General features: G+C 45.4%; 1 protein-coding gene across 2 annotated transcripts in view; it reads right to left on the reverse strand.

Moving 5' to 3' along the window:
• LOC135515978 (metabotropic glutamate receptor 8-like) overlaps positions 1 to 21,192 on the reverse strand; it is a 235,676-nt gene that overhangs the window by 36,315 nt on the left and 178,169 nt on the right. For both annotated transcript variants that reach the window (XM_064939888.1, XM_064939889.1), the window contains exon 6: positions 10,194 to 10,394. In XM_064939888.1, the coding sequence (XP_064795960.1) occupies positions 10,194 to 10,394 (201 nt within the window). The remainder of the gene's footprint in view (positions 1 to 10,193; positions 10,395 to 21,192) is intronic.

Below are 21,192 nucleotides of genomic sequence, written 5' to 3' on the forward strand. Positions count from 1 at the left end.
GCTTTTGGTACTTTAGATTTCCCATTTGGTCTGAGATTTTGATAATTCGCCATTCTTTTTTTCTTTCTTTATTGTCCTAGTCGGTCATTAGAGGTTCTTGCCTGCCTAAGGCAAGTTTCAAAACCATCCAAACCTTTAGTACCCTCCTTTCCACTGCTTCTCTAAGCCCTACTATCATTAGGCCAAGGGAAGACATTTCATCACAGAGTTATGAGACACTGTCGCTGAAGAAAACACCTTTTTTTGGAGAGGCTCCAAACTAAGTGGCCCTCAATCTGAAATTGACAAAAGCCTCCCGTTCCTTTTGACTTCTCCTCTTCCTCTCTCTCCTCTCAAAATAAACTATTTTGATTATCTTCCTTAGAACAGAGCACAGCAAGGGAGGGAGGGAGAAAGATGTGAGGGGAAGGGGGGATCAAAGGAGAGAGAGAGAGAGAGAGAGAGAGAGTCCTAGAGCAGCATTGTTAGTGTGCATAATGAAAGAGAGAAGGCAGCAGCATGTATCCAGGAGGCTAGAGAGACCAGCTGCCATAGCAGATATACCTCCTCTGTTCACCGACTTTAGCAGACACACACACACACACACACACCTCTCATAGGCTATTGAGGCAATGCCGCATTTCTCAAGAAACCAACATGGCAGACGGATACACTCCCTCAAAAACTCCTTTGTCTCCACTAAGGCCTAATGGATAACATTACGGTGTGACTGTGGCAGAGGAGAGAGAGATCTGCAGGTCCATAAACCTGGTGTTGTCAGTTAGTCTAATGCCAGCATTTTAACCTGCATTAGAGTGAATAAAATGATGCATGTACAATCACCGCATGGCTTAACGTTCTATTAATCAGCCAATGGCAGGGTAGCCTAGGGGTTAAACCATTGGACTAGTAACCGAAAGGTTGCAAGTTCAAATCCCCGAGCTGACAAGGTACACATCTGTCGTTCTGCCCCTGAACAAGGCAGTTAACCCACTGTTCCTAGGCCGTCATTGAAAATAAGAATTTGTTTTTAACTGACTTGCCTAGTTAAATAAAGATAAAATAAAAATCTGATAGCTTCTGGTCACCTGGGCTGTGGAAGTGTTCGGTGTGTGGCGGCCCGGCAGACAGAGAGAGATGTCTTAAGTCGCCGAAACAGAGATTCTGAGATTTCCGGCTTATTGAACTTATCTCCGGGTATTGATTGCCCTTTTAACGTTGAGAGCGGGGACGGCAGCAAATGACGCATCCTTCCAGTTAAGTCTCATCAGTCTCCCCTGTCCAGCCATCCGGTGGCTCATCCACAGTTTGATGTTGTGTTATACTGTTAATACAGGGAAACAGCACAGAGAAGGACTATGGACATGGGGAGACTTTAGTTCTCTCTCTCTCTCTCTCTCTCTCTAGATGTTACACACAGTGCTGTATATCTCTCTTCTCCCTCTAACTATCTGTATAGCTGTCATGCTAGGTTCAAGTTCATCATCTAGCCGTTATTCCTTGTTAATAAGCCCGGACTGGTTCCCGTAGAGAAGGCGTCCATTTTGTCCTGAGCAGTCAGAGCTAAAGCAGCTGGCCCTGTGGAGATGAGCTGTAATGAGATAGCTCGGTCTAGCATGGCTGTGTCCTCCCCTCACGGCTCTACGCACACACACACACACACACACATACTGACTCCGCGGAGTCAGGGCCCAATTGTTTTGGCTCTTCTGCCTTCTCCATAGAAGGGTAATGGAGAGCATCGTGTAGGGTGGCCCCGACCAAGACCACAATATGGTTGAAATATAGAAACTGGCACTAGCTCAATAAATAACGTTTTGGTAGAGTAGGAAAAAGTGAGTGGATATTGTTCTCTTTCTCGGCCCGAGTTCTATGTCCTTCGTCCGGTGCTTTTGTGGATGAGGATAAAATATTGTTATACAGGATGCTAAGACTGAGACACACTACACCGCGCATGTTCAGTTCCAATGAACATAGAACTACTATGAGGGTTAGTAGTTGGATCAATACAGGCAATATCCTCACCAGCGTTCTAAAGTAGAAGTGTTGCAGTCCTTTGTGTAGGTTTCCTTGCCTTGCTAAACCGGGGGACTCTCACTCCACACTGACAGGGGACAGGGTAGTTAATAAAGGATCATACGGACACATCAGTGCCATTCAACCACGCTCTACAGACAGGCATAGCTGGGAACAATAGAGACGGTATTGGCTTGGTGTTCAAGCCAACACTGAACACGGGATGAAAGCTCTCTGCTCGTATCACTATGACTCATTTGACAGATAACAAGGAAGTGCGGAGGTGAAATAAATCCATTGGAGACTTTTGGGGAGATTTTCTGAAAAGTTCCCTTGTCAAAAAAAAACAAAAAAAAAAAACATATATTTTTCTAAAAGGTTTTGAAGTTTTAGTTGAATGTATCCTGTCAAAGTTTAACCCCGGTGCGAAAGTGAAAGTACAGGCTGTAAGGTGTTTTTATTCCTTCCTTCCCACGCACGGAACTACAATTAAGGTTTCTCATCAGACTGAAAAGGAGGGGACCTTGGAAATGTTTTCAGGAATAAAAGAGAAGGGAAGAGATGAACATTGACGGTGAAGAGTGAAGACCTTATCCAGTTATTCATTGGACCGCCCGAGGACAATGGAGGACAATGGAGGTGGCCTGCGTTGTGGGAGGCACTATGCGTCATGTCACACCACTCTGGGCTCTGTTTTAACAAACCTTGCGCAATGGTAAATCTAAGCGCAGAGTGGTAACTCTATAGGCTCAGGGATGTGTCCGAAACATTTTTTTTGCTATTTTCACTAATCACTAATTATCGGCACACCTGCTGGCGTTGGCTCGAAAGGGATGGGTTTTGATGAATGAACAGGCTGTGGGGGTGTGTCGAGGCTTGGCCCCTCACTGGCCAATCAGAACGTGCTCCGTGGCGAAATATGTGCTTACTTCAAGTTGTGTCTTTTATGGAATCAACTCCAATTCTAATGTTAGTCAGTTATCGTTAGTCGGTTAAATCGTGGTCAGTTCAAATGTAGACCAGCCTTTGCTAAATACGTTAACTTGAACCTATTTGCAGTCCTCATTGTTCTAATAGGATATCTTCAATAGCATTCACACTGATATAGGAGCTAGGCCTACTGTCAATAGCATTATGACTGAGTATGGGCATGCCAAACATTGTCAATAAGCAAGATTCAATTCATTATTGGTAAGGCTGTTTTAAATAGGCTATGTCCCACTTACAGGCACCATCATTTCAATAATAAATACATGTAAATGTAACGATGTCATAAAACCGTCAGGATAAAAAAAGATACTGCTGTTGAACCAGCCGTTGTTACAGTAGGCCTAAGGGAGGCCTTGGGTTTTTAAACATCCGAAATGGAAAATATGCCATTTTTTACTGGCTAGAGATAAGTTCTAAATACACGGTTCACCAGTATTCACAGAGGTTCTCATCTCCTGTTTCTTGATGGACATGGATACGTAGCCTTACATCGCGGAGGGGGCTTTTACGCACGTTCAAAATAGGACATGTATTGCTAAAATAATGTGGGCCTGCCTACGATGCAGAGATAAACAGGGAATGTCGGCTCACTGTTTTACTCCTTTCTAAGCGGGCTCAGGAGCCAAACCCTTTATCGACAGTCTTGACTACTTCGCGCTTGCCTCGGGTCGGCAGAAAAAGGCTTAATTGAGAGGGGAGGCTATGCTTGGTTTTTCATCAAATAAAATAAAATGGTATTTAAAAAAAAAATATATATATATATATGTTTCTAAATACGAAGTATTCATGCACCAATAGCACATTACGCTGCTCTTGTTCCATGCGCATATGGGCAGGTTGCGTTACGGCTGGATAGGCTGCGTTTCCGCTGTCAAGATTTGTGCCAAAAACGCTAAAACCAGATTTTGGTTGGTCTTAAATATCCCCATCGGTGCTGCCTGAAATTAGCACTCTGGATCATGTTTTTAAGGACAACCCTCACAAATGTCCACCCTGCCCATCTGAGCGCAAGTGAGATGATATATCAAATCAATTCAAATCAAAATGTATTTGTCACGGGCGCCGAATAGAACAGGTTTCACCTTACAGTGAAATGCTTACTTACAGGCTCTAACTAACAGTGCAAAAAGGTATTAGGTGAACAATAGGTAAGTAAAGAAATAAAAACAACAGTAAAAAGACAGTTAAAATAACATTTGCTAGGCTATATAAAGTAGTAGGCTATATACCGGTTAGTCGGGCTGATTGAGGTAGTATGTACATGTAGATATGGTTAAAGTGACTATGGGTATATGATAAACAGAGAGTAGCAGTAGCGTAAAAGAGGGGTTGGTGGGTGGTGGGTGGTGGGTGACAGTTTGTTGGTGATGTGGACACCAAGGAACTTGAAGCTCTCAATCTGCTCCACCACAGCCACATCAATGAGAATGGGGGCGTGCCCGGTCCTCCTTTTCCTGTAGTCCACAAGCATCTCCTTAGTCTTGGTTACAAGACAGGTAAGTTGCTGAACCTGGTGTTAGGGCTGGTGCATCAGTTTTTACATGACAAAATTGCAAAATCTCTGTGTGGGCACATTGGTTGCATTAGACATGTGTAATGTCCCTGTCCAGGAGCAGACCTTGTTCCTGTAACACACCCTAGAGGCAGGGTATAAATTGAACCCTCTTCCCTATATAGTGCACTACTTTTGACCAGGGCCTCGTGCACTATATTGTACCATTTGGGACGTAGCCCTAGACTATCGTATTCATCATAGCAGAAGTGGTGGGACACACTGGTCCTCGGAAGCTGTAGCTGCACGTTATTTCCTTCACATGAGAGACCGAGTGAGACATAAAGATGTCTTTTGATATCTGTCCTACAAAGTGTACAAAGACTTGTTGTGGCTATTTCTCTGCGTTTACTTCAGCTGCTCATTGAAAACTGAGTCACAATAGCCCGACAGCAACTGAAATGAGATTTTCTCGGCCAATAATAGTCCCTAAATGTGTTACTTTACAGAGCGTCGTCACAATGACCTACAGTACTAGAGGGGATGTTGTTGGTAGGCAACAACAGAACAGGACGTTCTAGATAAGAGAGGGACTCGGTCTGAGTTGAGATTGATATCTTGCTTGCATTCCGAGTCAATCCCTCCATGGTGATGACTGGTGATGGACCAGGACAAAAAAGGAGAGAGAAACAGAAAAGAGCTACACAAAAGGGAAAACATCACCATCATTGACCCCAATCTGACGTATCATGTTTTTGGTATAAGAAAAAGGAAATATCTGCAGCACGCCTACACGTATGAATAAAACTATGCAAACTCATCCAATGGCCTCTAGATAGAATCAAGTGATAGCACAACGTCTGAAGTGGGCTGCTTAATAAGTAAGTGCTCGACATGTGACAAAGCACACGTCCTAAATGACACCCTATTCCCTTAACAGTGCACTACTTTATAGGGAGTGCCCTGTATAGGGAGTAGGGTGCCATTTGGGACAGATTAAGAATGTCCTTTAGATGACTGTGGAGACAATAGAGGGTGTAGAGACTCAAGCTGAACAGAACAGAATAACCGGTATCAGATGCAGTCTGCACGGTGTAGCGTGTGATTGCAGCTACAGGCACTGTTCCTTATTGTCTTCGTTCCCCTGGATCTGCAATGCACCACCATCTGGGTGTGCATGTGCGTCTGGGTGTGTGTATGAGAGGGAAACAAGAGAAATAGGTGGGAGAGGGGAGAAGTGGAGAGATGGAGGGAGGCAGAGAGGAGAGAGAGAGAAGTAGGGGAGAAAAGGAGAGAAAAAAGAGAGGGAGAATGAGAGATAATGAGAAGACAAAGGAGAGAGGGAGTGGGGCAGAGAGAAGGAGGGAGGGGAGGAGAGGCAGGGATAGAGCTAGGAAGTGTGTGAGCAGGATGGTGCTCTCTCCATCAGCATGAGTTTCTGTCGGAGTCAGAGAGCACATCGATAACACCTGAACACTGTAGGGAAGGAGGGATATCCACACACACTGGGGGTCAGTGGAGGGGTCATCCAAGTGTCCAATCTCATGCTGCTGAGAAAGGTTAGATCCTCTGGCAGGGTTCGGTGGGGAAGGATCATTAATAAGTGCACCGGCGCGTGCGCGCATGCCTGCGTGCGTGCGTGCCTGCGTGTGTGTGTGTGTGTGCGCGCGTGTGTGTGTGTGTGTGTGTGTCTGCATGAGATATTTCCACGCCTGGTGTGTGTTTTCCCTAGATTGTTCTGAAGCCTCTCTACTGAATTAGGCTCTTCCTCTCGCTGGATTGATTTTCCGCCTGTGTCGGTAAGCAGGGGGATTGTGGCCTATCAGATCAGCACAGCTCCTCTAAGTTGAATTTGATTGGTATGGATCCCTGGCCCCCCCCCTCCATGTCAAGGGCACTGTGGATGGTCCGACTCAATGCCCTCCTAACGGGTGCAGATGAGCTGCATACTAAACTACAACAAGGAATGTGACCCTAGTCATAGACTGTTCTCTCTGCTACCGCATGGCAAGCAGTACGGGAGCACCAAGTCTTGGTCCAAGAGGCTTCTGAACAGCTTCTAACCCCAAGCCATAAGACTCCTGAACATTTAGTCAAATGGCTACCCAGACTATTTTGCACCCATCCCACTTCTAAGCTGCTGCTACTCTGTTATTATCTATGCATAGTCACTTTAATAACTCTACCTACATGTACATATTATCCTCAATTACCTTGACTAACCGGTGCCCCCGCACATTGACTCTGTACCGGTACACCCCGTATATAGCCTCGCTATTGTTATTTTACTGCTGCTCTTTAATAATAATTATTATTAAAGTTATAAAAAAAATAAAAAAAATGTTTAACTGCATTGTTGGTTAAGGGCTTGTAAGGAAGCATTTCACTATAAGGCCTACACCTGTTGTATTCGTAGCATGTGATAAATAAGATTTGATTTGAATAGAAGTGCGCTCTGCTGACGTACAACTGACTTAAAGTCTCTCGTCTTTTTCTGTCTCTCGCTCGCTCGCTCACGAACACACACACACACACACACACACACACACACACACACACACACACACACACACACACACACACACACACACACACATATGTAACTTTATCCAATAACGGCCCTAAACGCGCTACTGTATGCCAGACATGATGTGCTATAAGAGGCTGTAGCTGAGCAACACAAAACAACATGAGTCTACAACAAGGGATCAGTCCCCAGCAAAAAACACATTGCCTCCTCTGGTATCATTCCTATTAACCTCCTGTTGAACTCCAGAGGGGCAGAAATCAATACCAACACAACATGCTGCTTCTCTGTGTAGTTAGCTTGAAAGCATCCCGTCGAGTAGCCCCGGGCCTGTTGAAGACGAGATACTAGATGTAAACAACGTCAACAGCCCTACAGCAATTCATCTTGTGCCTCTCGGCATTGAAAAACTAGCAGCAGTCAATAGAGGGAAGATTTACTGATCTCTAGTAAGTAGTCTGGTAAAGTGCAGTTTGTCAGGCCCGCTCTCTGCTCCGTGCCCTTCTACATTCATCTCAGTCAAGTGGGCAGTGACATTTAGCTCTATTAAGGGAGGTTACTGTCTAGAATGGTGGTGAAGCACTATGTTACCAGTGGCTTTAGTATTCATCGGGGCTAGAATGGCCATAGTAGGACTTGAACCAGCAACCTTGTGTTCATCAGCCCAATATCTTAGCTATCACTGCCAAGAGATCCAAAGCCTCAGCGAAAAATATGTAAGCCCAACATGCAACAATGTCAATGATTTTACTGAGTGACAGTTCATACTGTATGAAGAAATCAGTCAATTGAAATAAACTCATTAGGGAGCTGGCCCAGCCAATCAGAATGAGTTACGTTTTGTTATGTTTATGGAACATTTCAGGGATCTTTGATTTCCGCTCATGAAGCACGCAATCAAGACTTTACATGTTGCGTTTATATTTTTGTTCGGAATAGCTATGGATGCTACAGTATTCACAATGTTCTATTCATATTCAAACTTTGCACTTTGGATTTGGCATAAGCCACGGGAGTGTAAAGGTTTGTTCTGTGTTTGTGATTGGACGACAATGCCACTGTATGAATACATTTTTGACCTAATGCACTTACAGTCTTAAAACTGCCTCGTGGGCTGATTATTCATCTCAGATTGATCAACGCAATTTTGCATATCGCGAGAGTTGAATGGAATCATGACAAATGAATAGGCGGTGAGATTAAACACTGCCATACTGTAACTAAAAGAGACAGAAAATGCATATTCAAATGAAGTGTCTAATGTTATTTAGTTGGAGATGTATCAATTGTTTTCGCCTACTTATGCTCTTCGGTAGCCGAGAAGGCTAAGACAGTCAAATCAGCACACTGCTCAAAAAGACAAGTTTAAAGCATTTACTTGAGTCTCAAGTCAAGCTCCATCTTGTTCACCATCTGCAGCAAGCACAAAGCGCTGTAAACTATGTTAGGAGAAGTGGATGAATACCCAATGGCACCACTAGTTAAAAAGCTGAACGACATAACATACGGTGCATTTGGAAAGTATTCAGACCCCTTAACTTTTCCCACATTTTGGTAATTAAGTACAGCCTGAATAAAACATGTATTAAATTTAAAAAAATTCCTCATCAATCTACACACAATAACCCATGAAAAAAATATATAATATAATGCATTGAAAAAATGTCAAACTGAAATACCTTACCTATCAGGCCTTTATGGTAGTGTGGCGTGACGGAAGCCACTCCTCAGTAAAAGGCACGACAGCCCATGTGGAATTTGCCAAAAGGCACCTAAAACACTCTCAGACCATGAAAAACAAGATTCTCTGGTCTGATGAAACCTAGATTGAACCATTGGGCCTAAATGCCAAGCGTCACGTCTGGAGGAAACCAGGCACCATCCCTACGGTGAAGCATGGTGGTGGCAGCATGCTATGGGGATGATTTTCAGCGGCATGGACTGAGAGACTCATAAGGATTGAGGGAAAGATTAACAGAGCAAAGTACAGAGAAATCCTTGATGAAAACCTGCTCCACGGCGCTCAGGACCTCAGACTGGGGCAAAGGTTCACCTTCCAACAGGACAACGACCCTAAACACACCACCAAGACAACACATGAGTGTTGAGCTTGAATACAATCGAACGTCTCCTGAGAGACTTGACAATAGCTGTGCACCGACGCTCCCCATCCAACCTGACAGAGCTTGAGATGATGGGAGAAGAATGGGAGAAACTCCCCAAATACAGGTGTGCCAAGCTTGTAGCGTCATACCCAAGAAGACTTGAGGCTGTAAACGCTGCCAAAGGTGCTTCAACAAAAGTGAGTGGTAAAGGGTCCGAATACTAATGTAAATGTGATATTTCAGCTTTTTATTTGTAATACATTTGCAAAATGTCTAGAAAACCTGTTTTTGCTTTGTCATTATGGGGTATTGTGTGTAGATTGATGAGAAGGGAAAAAACGATTTAATCCATTTCAGAATAAGGCTGTAACGTAACAAAATGGGGTCTGAATACTTTCCGAAAGCACTATATGGAAAATGACGTGCACATAATAAGCTACAGAACAGATTCATGTAGTATGCCATTAGCAGGTAAAGGAAGCAGGATAAGTCAGGATAATTCGTAGAGAAATATGAAGAGAGCAGTAGTAGTAGGAGTAGTATGAACTATTTCAGTGAGAGCCAGTAAAGGGAACTATCACTGAGGAGGAATAGCATATGTAACCCTACACACTCCGTGGGAGGACTTGCTCTCAGAGAGGATGGATTATGGCTCATAGGGGACAATAGGGGGAATCAAAATGGGGCAAAAAGTCAATCATTTCACTAACTACTTCATGAACTAAAGTAACCCCTGCAATCAAAGCTTAAAACGCATGTTCAAGATGTCCTCTGATAAGGAGTGGGGAGAAAGCGAAAGGAAACATGGATACGGTGGGTGTGATCAGGGAGTGGTGTGGGACTCGGAGTTGATGTTGAGGAAGTGGCTGAGCAGTGTGTGTGTGTGTGTGTGTGTGTGTGTGTGTGTGTGTGTGTGTGTGTGTGTGTGTGTGTGTGTGTGTGTGTGTGTGTGTGTGTGTGTGTGTGTGTGTGTGTGTGTGTGTGTGTGTGTGTGTGTGTGCGTGCGTGCGTGCGTGCGTGCGTGCGTGCGTGCGTGTGTGCGTGCGTGCGTGCGTGCGTGCGTGCGTGTCCGTGCTCTACTTGCCATTAAAGTTGACAGCTCTGATATGGCTGAGTAGTTCCTTGCCGTCGATGTTGGCCATCTTTGGGCACAGGCCTGGGTATCCATAGCAGAGTTCCCGGTGCATCCGGTGCAGGGCATGGGCCATAGCATACACGGCATCCATCACAAACTGCACCTTCCCCTCCTGCTCGTAGCTGGAGTCCCGACCAACCTTCTCCAGACCTGGGCGAGAGGAGGGAAACCGATGGACAGTTAACCACACTGCGGAGGAAGACATCCATGTGTCTATTTGTCAAAGATGCTAAATGTACAACATTACATTATAATGGCATTTCCGTGAGAGAGAAAACACTTTCGGTACCGGTGATGTTGTTTCATTCAGTTGAGCATACACACTGTGACACACAGTGACACACAGTGACACACACACACCACACACACACACTTTACTTCTAACGCAGTCGGATGTGTGCTTAGGTAACAGATAGCATCATTAGCATCATTAGCTCATAAAGAGGCGAAAGCACAAACTCCTTCATCCATAAACATGAAAATCACTAATTGATTATGATGCCTTTCTACCGTTTTCATCAAAGTTATTAAACCGGAACGGCAACAGAAAATGGAGAAGGGTGGATTTTCAGAAGCAACTAATTTTTTATTGAATTCTTTCAGCTTATAACTCAGCTTTTTCCTCAGTACAATCCTTCTGGGGGAGAAAAAGCAAAAAAGATTGTAAATAAAAAAAACATGCCCCGGCTAGGTGAATTAAGAGGAGTCTTCAATCAATACGCGTGTCTGTGTAGAATTAATAGGCTCAGGAGAAGGAAATCCAATTGAGTTTTATAGCGGCTTCCACACAGCAGGCAAGTCGCACGTGAAGGTGATGCATTAGCAGGAGCAGGACACACAAACACACACACACACACACACCTGGTTATTCCATATGAAGGATACGGTCCAGTAAAAGGTATGGATGCTGACTTCCCAAGAGACCAACTAAGAAGGACTTTGTGGGCCCGCTTACGCCATCATAGAAATCAGACTCAACAGTTAAAAGCCACTCAAATCAGAAGTCCTGCTTCACCCAAGGTCCGGAATCATCCAGTCGATCACTCAGTAATCCCACCAGGTGTAGGCACTGACTACAGAGGAACTGACTCAGTTTATCCCAAATAGGCTCTGTGAGTTTATCCTAATCGGAGAGAGCTCCCAGTGCCTTGAGCTTATAACATAAAGAAGCAGTCGTCTGACATAACCCAGGCCAGTAAAGAAACACTGGGGACGGGCGCTGAGCCATCAAACTCAATCTGAATTCTATCCTGGCTTTGACTTGACAAGCTGGAGAGATAGCTACTGTATCACTACGAAGCCCCCGGCACACAGCATAAACCCCACAATCACACACACACACACACACACACACACACACACACACACACACACACATATAGCAGGCTTACAGTCCAGCCAACCATATAATCACCCCTTTGAGCTCCTAATAAATAAAATGGCATCCATCTCAACTCAGTGCATAGGGTACATCCTATTCCCTATATTGTGTACCCATAGGGCTCTGGTCAAAAAGTAGGGCACCATGTAGGGAATAGGGTGCCATTTCAGACGCAAGCATGGAGGACTAGATACATTCTGCATTCCCTCTACAGTTGGTGGAGCTACTGCCGTTACATGAAACAATGCTTTTACATTTCCTTCAATTGCATCATTACATCATTAATTCCCTCCCTAGCTGACTGGCTGGCAGGGTGAGGTGCAGCAGTCGTCATGTTTACTGTCTGTCCTCGTCTGTCCCAGCCCTGTCACACACACGTATGCACGCATCTACACATGTACAGTAAATACAGGGTACATACATATACACACACTCGCTCTCTCTCTCACACACACACTGCAGCCGTTCCCCGGTCACAATCATTGTCAGCTCAGACGATGGCAGCTCCAGCCCTACTAAAGGAAGTTTGCCCGTTCTGCTGTGCTTTAATAATCTGGGAGAACACAGGCGGAAGGCAGGGAGAATTTACATAGCTCATTGTGACTGTGTAATAATGAGCCTGGCTGTAGAGGCAGATGTTTGTTCTCTTACAACCTTGCACACGCACGCACACACGCACGCACACACACACGCACACACACACACACACACACACACACAAACGTGCACACAGTCACGCACCCACACACATAAACAGCATGCTAGCAGTTACCATACACTTCCAGTCATTGTGCTAACGCTAGTTAGCAACTTCCTTCAAATGCAGAGACAAAAATTGTAACCACAAGTTTATCTGACTTGTTTATCTGACTCTCATTACCAAAATCCTGAAGTATCCCTTTAACTCTGCAGAGCCGCGGCTATCCCACCAACCAGAAGGGTCTCATACCTGCAGTGCTCTGAGATGAGGGTTCATTTAGAAAAGACACATCCAAACAATCTACCTGGTCTGTCATCCGCAACCAATCAAAGGTGATGTGTTTATAAGTGAAGCAGGTCAACCTGTATTCAGTACAATGCTGCCATCAGCACTTTTCACTGCAAAAGCAACCATCCGTACCACAAAGCAAACAGTACAGGACAGGATTGACTTACTTCAGGGCCCAAATTCATAATGTAGTCGTCTCGGAGTAGGAGTGCCGATCGAGGATCAGTTCTGCCTTTTAGATCATAATGAATAAGATTACATGGACAGGGAGGATGTTATCCTAGATCAGCAGGACTTCTACTCTGAGATGCTTCCCTTTCCAGAAGGAGATGCCACTTAACACAAGATTACCTCACCTTTATCAACATCATGCATTGACAAACACCAATGCTGAATATTTTTACAAGACATAGATTACACCCACACATACATATCAGGACATAAATCACCCGCACACACACACACACACACACACACACACACACACACACACACACACACACACAACACCAGGACATAAAACACACACACACCAGGACATAAATCACACACACACACACACCAGGACATAAATCACACACATATCAGGACATAAATCACACACACACACACACACACACACACACACACACACACACACACACACACACACAGGAGATAAATCACCCACAGACAAACACACACACATATCAGGACATAACTCACACACACACACACACACACATGTCAGGACATAAATGTCAGGACATAAATCACACACACACACACACACACACACACACATATATCAGGACATAAATCACACACACACACACACACACACACACACACACACACACACACACACACACACACACACACACACATATATATATCAGGACATAAATCACCCACACACACACACACAAACACACATCAGAACATAAACAACCCCCAACACACATATCAGGACATAAATCACCCACACACACACATATCAGGACATAAATCACACACACCCCCCCCCACATACACACACACACACACATCAGAACTTAAACACCCCCCCCCCCCCAACACACATATCAGTACATAAACAACTCCCGCACACACACACACACAACACCAGGACATAAAACACACACACACCAGGACATAAATCACACACACACACACACCAGGACATAAATCACACACATATCAGGACATAAATCACCCACACACACACATATCAGGACATAAAGCACACACACGCACGCACACACATCAGGACATAAACAACCCCCACACACACATATCAGGAGATAAATCACCCACAGAAAAACACACACACATATCAGGACATAAATCACCCCCCCCCCCCACACACACACACACACACACACACTCACACACATATCAGGACATAACTAACAATTTGTACTTCCGGCGCCGACAGAGATGTTCCTAGGAAACTATGCAGTTTTTTGTATGCGTTATTTCTTACATTGGTACCCTAGGTCATCTTAGGGTTCATTACATACAGTCGAGAAGAACTACTGAATATAAGAGCAGCGTCAACTCACCATCAGTACGACCGAGAATATGACTTTCCCGGAGCGTTCTACCTTCCACCCAGGACAACGGAATGGATCCCAGCCAGCGACCCAAAACAACGACGCCGTAAAAGAGGCAAACGAAGAGGTCTTCTGGTCAGGCTCCGGAGATGGGCACATCGCGCGCCACTCCCTAGCATTCTACTCGCCAATGTCCAGTCTCTTGACAACAAGAGAAATCCGAGCAAGGGTAGCATTCCAGAGGGACATCAGGTACTGTAACGTTCTTTGCTTCACGGAAACATGGCTCACTCGAGAGACGCTATCGGAGTCGGTGCAGCCAGCTGGTTTCTCCACGCATCGCGCCGACAGAAACAAACATCTTTCTGGTAAGAAGAGGGGCGGGGGCTGGTAAAACTTTGGATCATTGTAATTCTAACTTCTGCGATGAATATAAGGCCCTCCCTCGCCCTCCTTTCGGAAAAGCTGACCACGACTCCATTTTGTTGCTCCCTACCTACAGACAGAAGCTAAAACAAGAAGCTCCCACGCTGAGGTCTGTTCAACGCTGGTCCGACCAATCTGATTCCACACTCCAAGACTGCTTCCATCACGTGGACTGGGATATGTTTTGTATTGCGTCAAATAACAACATTGACGAATACGCTGATTCGGTGAGCGAGTTCATTAGAAAGTGCGTTGAAGATGTCATTTCCATAGCAACGATTAAAACATTCCCAAACCAGAAACTGTGGATTAATGGCAGCATTCGTGTGAAACTGAAAGCGCGAACCACTGCTTTTAATCAGGGCAAGGTGACTGTAAACATGACCGAATTCAAACAGTGTAGCTATTCCCTCCGCAAGGCAATCAAACAAGCTAAGCGTCAGTATAGAGACAAAGTAGAATCGCAATTCAACGGTTCAGACACAAGAGGTATGTGGCAGGGTCTACAGTCAATCACGGATTACAAAAAGAAAACCAGCCCAGTCACGGACCAGGATGCCTTGCTCTCAGGCAGACTAAATAACTTTTTTGCCCGCTTTGAGGACAATACAGTGCCACTGACACGGCCCGCAACCAAAACATGCGGACTCTCCTTCACTGCAGCCGAGGTGAGTAAAACATTTAAACGTGTTAACCCTCGCAAGGCTGCAGGCCCAGACGCGCCCTCAGAGCATGCGCAGACCAGCTGGCTGGTGTGTTTACGGACATATTCAATCAATCCCTATACCATTCTGCTGTTCCCACATGCTTCAAGAGGGCCACCATTGTTCCTGTTCCCAAGAAAGCTAAGGTAACTGAGCTAAACGACTACCGCCCCGTAGAACTCACTTCCGTCATCATGAAGTGCTTTGAGAGACTAGTCAAGGACCATATCACCTCCACCCTACCTGACACCCAAGACCCACTCCAATTTGCTTACCGCCCAAATAGGTCCACAGACGATGCAATCTCAACCACACTGCACACTGCCCTAACCCATCTGGACAAGAGGAATACCTATGTGAGAATGCTGTTCATCGACGACAACTCAGCATTTAACACCATAGTACCCTCCAAACTCGTCATCAAGCTCGAGACCCTGGGTCTCGACCCCGCCCTGTGCAACTGGGTACTGGACTTCCTGACGGGCCGCCCCCAGGTGGTGAGGGTAGGTAACAACATCTCCACCCCGCTGATCCTCAACACTGGGGCCCCACAAGGGTGCGTTCTGAGCCCTCTCCTGTACTCCCTGTTCACCCACGACTGCGTGGCCACTCACGCCTCCAACTCAATCATCAAGTTTGCGGACGACACAACAGTGGTAGGCTTGATTACCAACAACGACGGGACGGCCTACAGGGAGGAGGTGAGGGCCCTCGGAGTGTGGTGTCAGGAAAATAACCTCACACTCAACGTCAACAAAACTAAGGAGATGATTGTGGACTTCAGGAAACAGCAGAGGGAACACCCCCCTATCCACATCAATGGAACAGTAATGGAGTGGGTAGTAAGTTTTAAGTTCCTCGGCGTACACATCACAGACAAACTGAATTGGGCCACCCACACAGACAGCATCGTGAAGAAGGCGCAGCAGCACCTCTTCAACCTCAGGAGGCTGAAGAAATTCAGCTTGTCACCAAAAGCACTCACAAACTTCTACAGATGCACAATCGAGAGCATCCTGTCGGGCTGTATCACCGCCTGGTACGGCAACTGCTCCGCCCACAACCGTAAGGCTCTCCAGAGGGTAGTGAGGTCTGCACAATGCATCACCGGGGGCAAACTACCTGCCCTCCAGGACACCTACACCACCCGATGTCACAGGAAGGCCATAAAGATCATCAAGGACAACAACCACCCGAGCCACTGCCTGTTCACCCCGCTATCATCCAGAAGGTGAGGTCAGTACAAGTGCATCAAAGCTGGGACCGAGAGACTGAAAAACAGCTTCTATCTCAAGGCCATCAGACTGTTAAACAGCCACCACTAACATTGAGTGGCTGCTGCCAACACACTGACTCAACTCCAACCACTTTAATAATGGAAATTGATGGGAATTGATGTAAAATATATCACTAGCCACTTTAAACAATGCTACTTAATATAATGTTTACATACCCTAGATTATTTATCTCATATGTATACGTATATACTGTACTCTATATCATCTACTGCATCTTTATGTAATACATGTATCACTAGCCACTTTAACTATGCCACTTTGTTTACATACTCATCTCATATGTATATACTGTACTCGATACCATCTACTGCATCTTGCCTATGCCCCTCTGTACCATCACTCATTCATATATCTTTATGTACATATTCTTTTCCCTTTACACTTGTGTGTATAAGGTAGTAGTTTTGGAATTGTTAGCTAGATTACTCGTTGGTTATTACTGCATTGTCGGAACTAGAAGCACAAGCATTTCGCTACACTCGCATTAACATCTGCTAGCCATGTGTATGTGACAAATAAAATTTGATTTGAACTCACCCACACACACACATATTAGGACATAAATCCCCCCCCCAAACACACACACACACACACACACACACACACACACACACACACACATATATCAGGACATAAATCACCCACACACACACACACATATCAGAACATAAACAACCCCCCCCCCCACTCACACACACATATCAGGACATAAACAACTCCCACACACACATATCGGGACATAAATCACCCGATATAAATCACACACACACGCACACACACATATATATCAGGACATAAATCACCCACACACATATCAGAACATAAACAACCCCCCCACACACACATATCAGGACATAAATCACCCACACACACACATATCAGGATATAAATCACACACACACAAACAACCCCCCCACCCACACATATCAGGACATAAATCACCCACACACACACACACATATCAGGACATAGAGCGGTAAAGATCCAACAGTCTGAGTGGTTTGACAGGCCGATACTAGCATGGTAATAGGCTAAGTGCTGTGATTTATCTGTAGGCAACAATATGGCACCTTAAGCAGTGATTGATGGTAACACGGCTGACAGAGGACCTAATGATTTAAACAAGCTTCTCAATTAAACGTCAATTAGGATTGCAAATTCAATCCCCCTCTCTCTCTCTCTGACAACTCTCTCTCTCTCTCTCTCGCTCTTTCTTTCTCTGTCTCTCTCTTCACCACACAAAGCCTTTCCATTTGTTCAACACAGGGCACTTTCCCCACTTTATAAATATGTAAATGATATATTATAATTAGAAAAAGAAAGCATTTTATAATAATTACAAATGAAACACCACACACATTCAGATGGTGATGAATATATTATCATAAAGGCATGAGATTAACACAGCATTCATTTATCACACACATCCTGAACACGTCAGGGTCCAGCTGACAAGATTGAGAGAACATGCCCAGGGTACTGCTCTCCATTCACACACACACACATTGTACAGACACAGACACACACACACAAATGTATGCACAAACATAATGCACACTGTACACTCATAAATGCTTACATGTATGCATGTGCGGACTGACTGACACATGATATATCTCCAGCCCTAAACCAACACCTGCTCGTATCTCATCTGACACACACACACACCCACACACATATAGAGAACAGGTACACCCACATACCTGCGTACGTTTGCTTTCTCAATTTCACAAAAATGAACCAGTTCCAACTTACATCCACAACTCTTCTCCAACATCTTTTCGCTTTCCCTTAAAAGTTAAAGTGCCTATATCCCCCAAGATAATCAATAGGCCTAAATATATAGATACCGACAACAGTGATCTTGAGCCAAGCATTAAACCATGGTATGAGAATTCTTCATCACGTTCCACACCAGTAAAGACAGTATAAACCCGGCTGTTAAGTAATCATCAGAGGGAGAAAAGGTCCCTGTCACTGGAGCTAGGGGTTGGGGTAGTGTTGGAAGAGAGAGAAAGATAATTAATGACAAAGTCAATTCATATTTTAAATGCTCAACATACTGATCAATTCCTCTCCTTCACCTCACGTCCAAACTCAGGCTTTGCAGAAGATGGAGAGAGTGACAGAGAGGAGCAGAAGCGTTAAGACGAGAGAGTGAGTGAGAGAGTGGAGGAAAGGAGAGAATGGAGGAGGAGGAAGTGGTGCTATTGTTAAAAGTAAGCTGGACCGTGAAAACGTATTGCCGGAGTAACGGTCGTTCTCCCGAACTCATGTCACAGGCCCAGCACAAGCAGGCTATGTTTCTGTGCGTTTGTGTGTGTGTGTGTGTGTCTGAGGGCACCTGGGACTCTCACATCAATCTAACAGGTACAAGCTCAATGGGGCAGCCAGGCACACTGGTGTGCAGTCAAGCCAGGTCCTCTGAGGGCTGCCAGTTGTCCCTGTTGTGACTAATTAAGCTGTGTTTAGTTTAATGAAGATCAGACAGGTCACATGGTGCTAGCACAGATGCTTACCTGGAGAGAACCGAGAACTCTCTCTCTCAGAGATGTTCTGCTATGCTTGGTTCTCTGTAAGCGATGGGGTTTGTGTGTTCATAGAAAACTCACACTGGTCCCCTACATGTCGACGATAACAAGTACCATCCATTAGAAAAAGAAGCGTTTGAAAGTTAACTCTGGCTGCATAATAATTTGTTTTTCTTTGATAGTTTTTCGGCACATGAAAGAGCAATTTCTTTTATTTTTTAGGAGAGTGGTGTTGGTTTATTCAGAGGTAACACTGATGGATGGATGTCCTGCTGAACACACTGTGACGGCCCTGCCTGCTGCAGTCAGCTCTGCTACCCATCTACGACGAGGGTAATGTACACACACACACGCATATAAGAGGGCACACACATGCACGTGTACACAAACTCACAAAGCCAACACAAGCACAACTATAGTAAGAAAGAGTTTAAACCAGAGCCCCATGTCATCCATTGAGGGTGAGTTGACACACAGTATAGGCCGGCACACGTGATCATTGGACTAAACGAGGAGAAGGAGTAGGCCAAAATGGAGCCTGGGCCTTAATTAGAGAGCTCTAGCAGAAGGCAGGGTGGCTGTGACTGCGAAAGAACACAGACAATCCTCTGCTCATAACTTGCTGCTTCAAGGATGATTTTTTTAATCGCACACAGGGTCTTAATGGAGAACTGTGGCAGCACTGCATTCCACATAAACACCCACTGCGAGGTAAGGGTGCTTCATCCTTCAACCTCACAGAGGTGAACCAACAAATGTGTTCCCTTTCTATCTGTCTGCCAACCTTTCCTGTGCCCTGATTCCAAGTTGTTTGTTCATGCAAGCGTGCTCGCTTATGTGCTGCCTGTCTGCCTGCCTGTGTTCTCCCTCCCCGCCTGGCTGTCATGCGCCCTAATTCCAGCGTGTGGACCCCTGCTTCATTGCCTCTGTCAGAGCCAATCCCATTCACCGGTGAGCGGATTCGTTTAGGCCCCTGTGAGGAAATCACCCCGCGCAGGAACAACCAGGTGATAAATTGAGGGAATCAGGCAGCTTTACCTCTCAGACTGCTGACGGCTCCATACTTCAGACTATCTCACACACACACACACACACACACACACACACACACACACACACACACACACACACCCACGAGTAAAGAAAATATGTTACACCTCAGTGCTTCTGTGAGCAGTGTTTTGATATAGAATCAACGACTCTAAAAGAGACATTGTGTTCCCTCTGTTCTCAGCCAAGACTGACAAACATCCAGTACATTTCAGGCAGACATTCTCAACATGGTGTGTGTGTGTGTGTGTGTGTGTGTGTGTGTGTGTGTGTGTGTGTGTGTGTGTGTGTGTGTGTGTGTGTGTGTGTGTGTGTGTGTGTGTGTGTGTGTGTGTGTGTGTGTGTGTGTGTGTGTGTGTGTGTGTGCGTGCTTTGTAAATACAACTGTTGATTGAGGTCTATAAGGTTGTGTCTGAGGGTGATACTCATTAGCCCACTGTATTCATGTATTCCCAGCAGAAGGACAAGAGAGGTGTGGAGAGGGCCCACACACACGTACGCAGACACACACACACACGCACGCAGACACACACACACACGCACACACACAGACACACTGCTAGCTGTCACGACAATGACCCCAAACAGCAGGATCGAGCCGAGGCAGCTGATTGGTTTCCGTGTTGATGATGCAAAGGTCGCAAACTCTCGCAATAGAAATGAATAGACTCTGACACTCCGTGCCACTGCAGGGCTCTCCATACACAGACACACCAGAGAGAGTCATCAGAGCACTGGCCCCTATCTACCTTTGGCTGAGTGCCTACTACAGTGGCTTCACAATGAGAGGACAGAGAGAGAGGAGAGAGACACTAGAGCGAGAGTGAGAGCAGGAGCGTGAGAGAGAGAGGAGACACTAGAGCGAGAGTGAGAGCGAGAGAGGAGAGAGACACTAGAGCAAGAGTGAGAGAGAGAGGAAGGGCATGTCCCAGCTTTATACACAAACTCAAAGAGAACCACCTGGATTAAAAGTGTTGCACTAAACAAACAAGTACACACACCAATGTCCAGAGGCGCTGCTGACTCAGCCGTTTG

This window comes from Oncorhynchus masou, chromosome 27, assembly GCF_036934945.1.
Source record: "Oncorhynchus masou masou isolate Uvic2021 chromosome 27, UVic_Omas_1.1, whole genome shotgun sequence".
Taxonomy (NCBI): domain Eukaryota; kingdom Metazoa; phylum Chordata; class Actinopteri; order Salmoniformes; family Salmonidae; genus Oncorhynchus; species Oncorhynchus masou.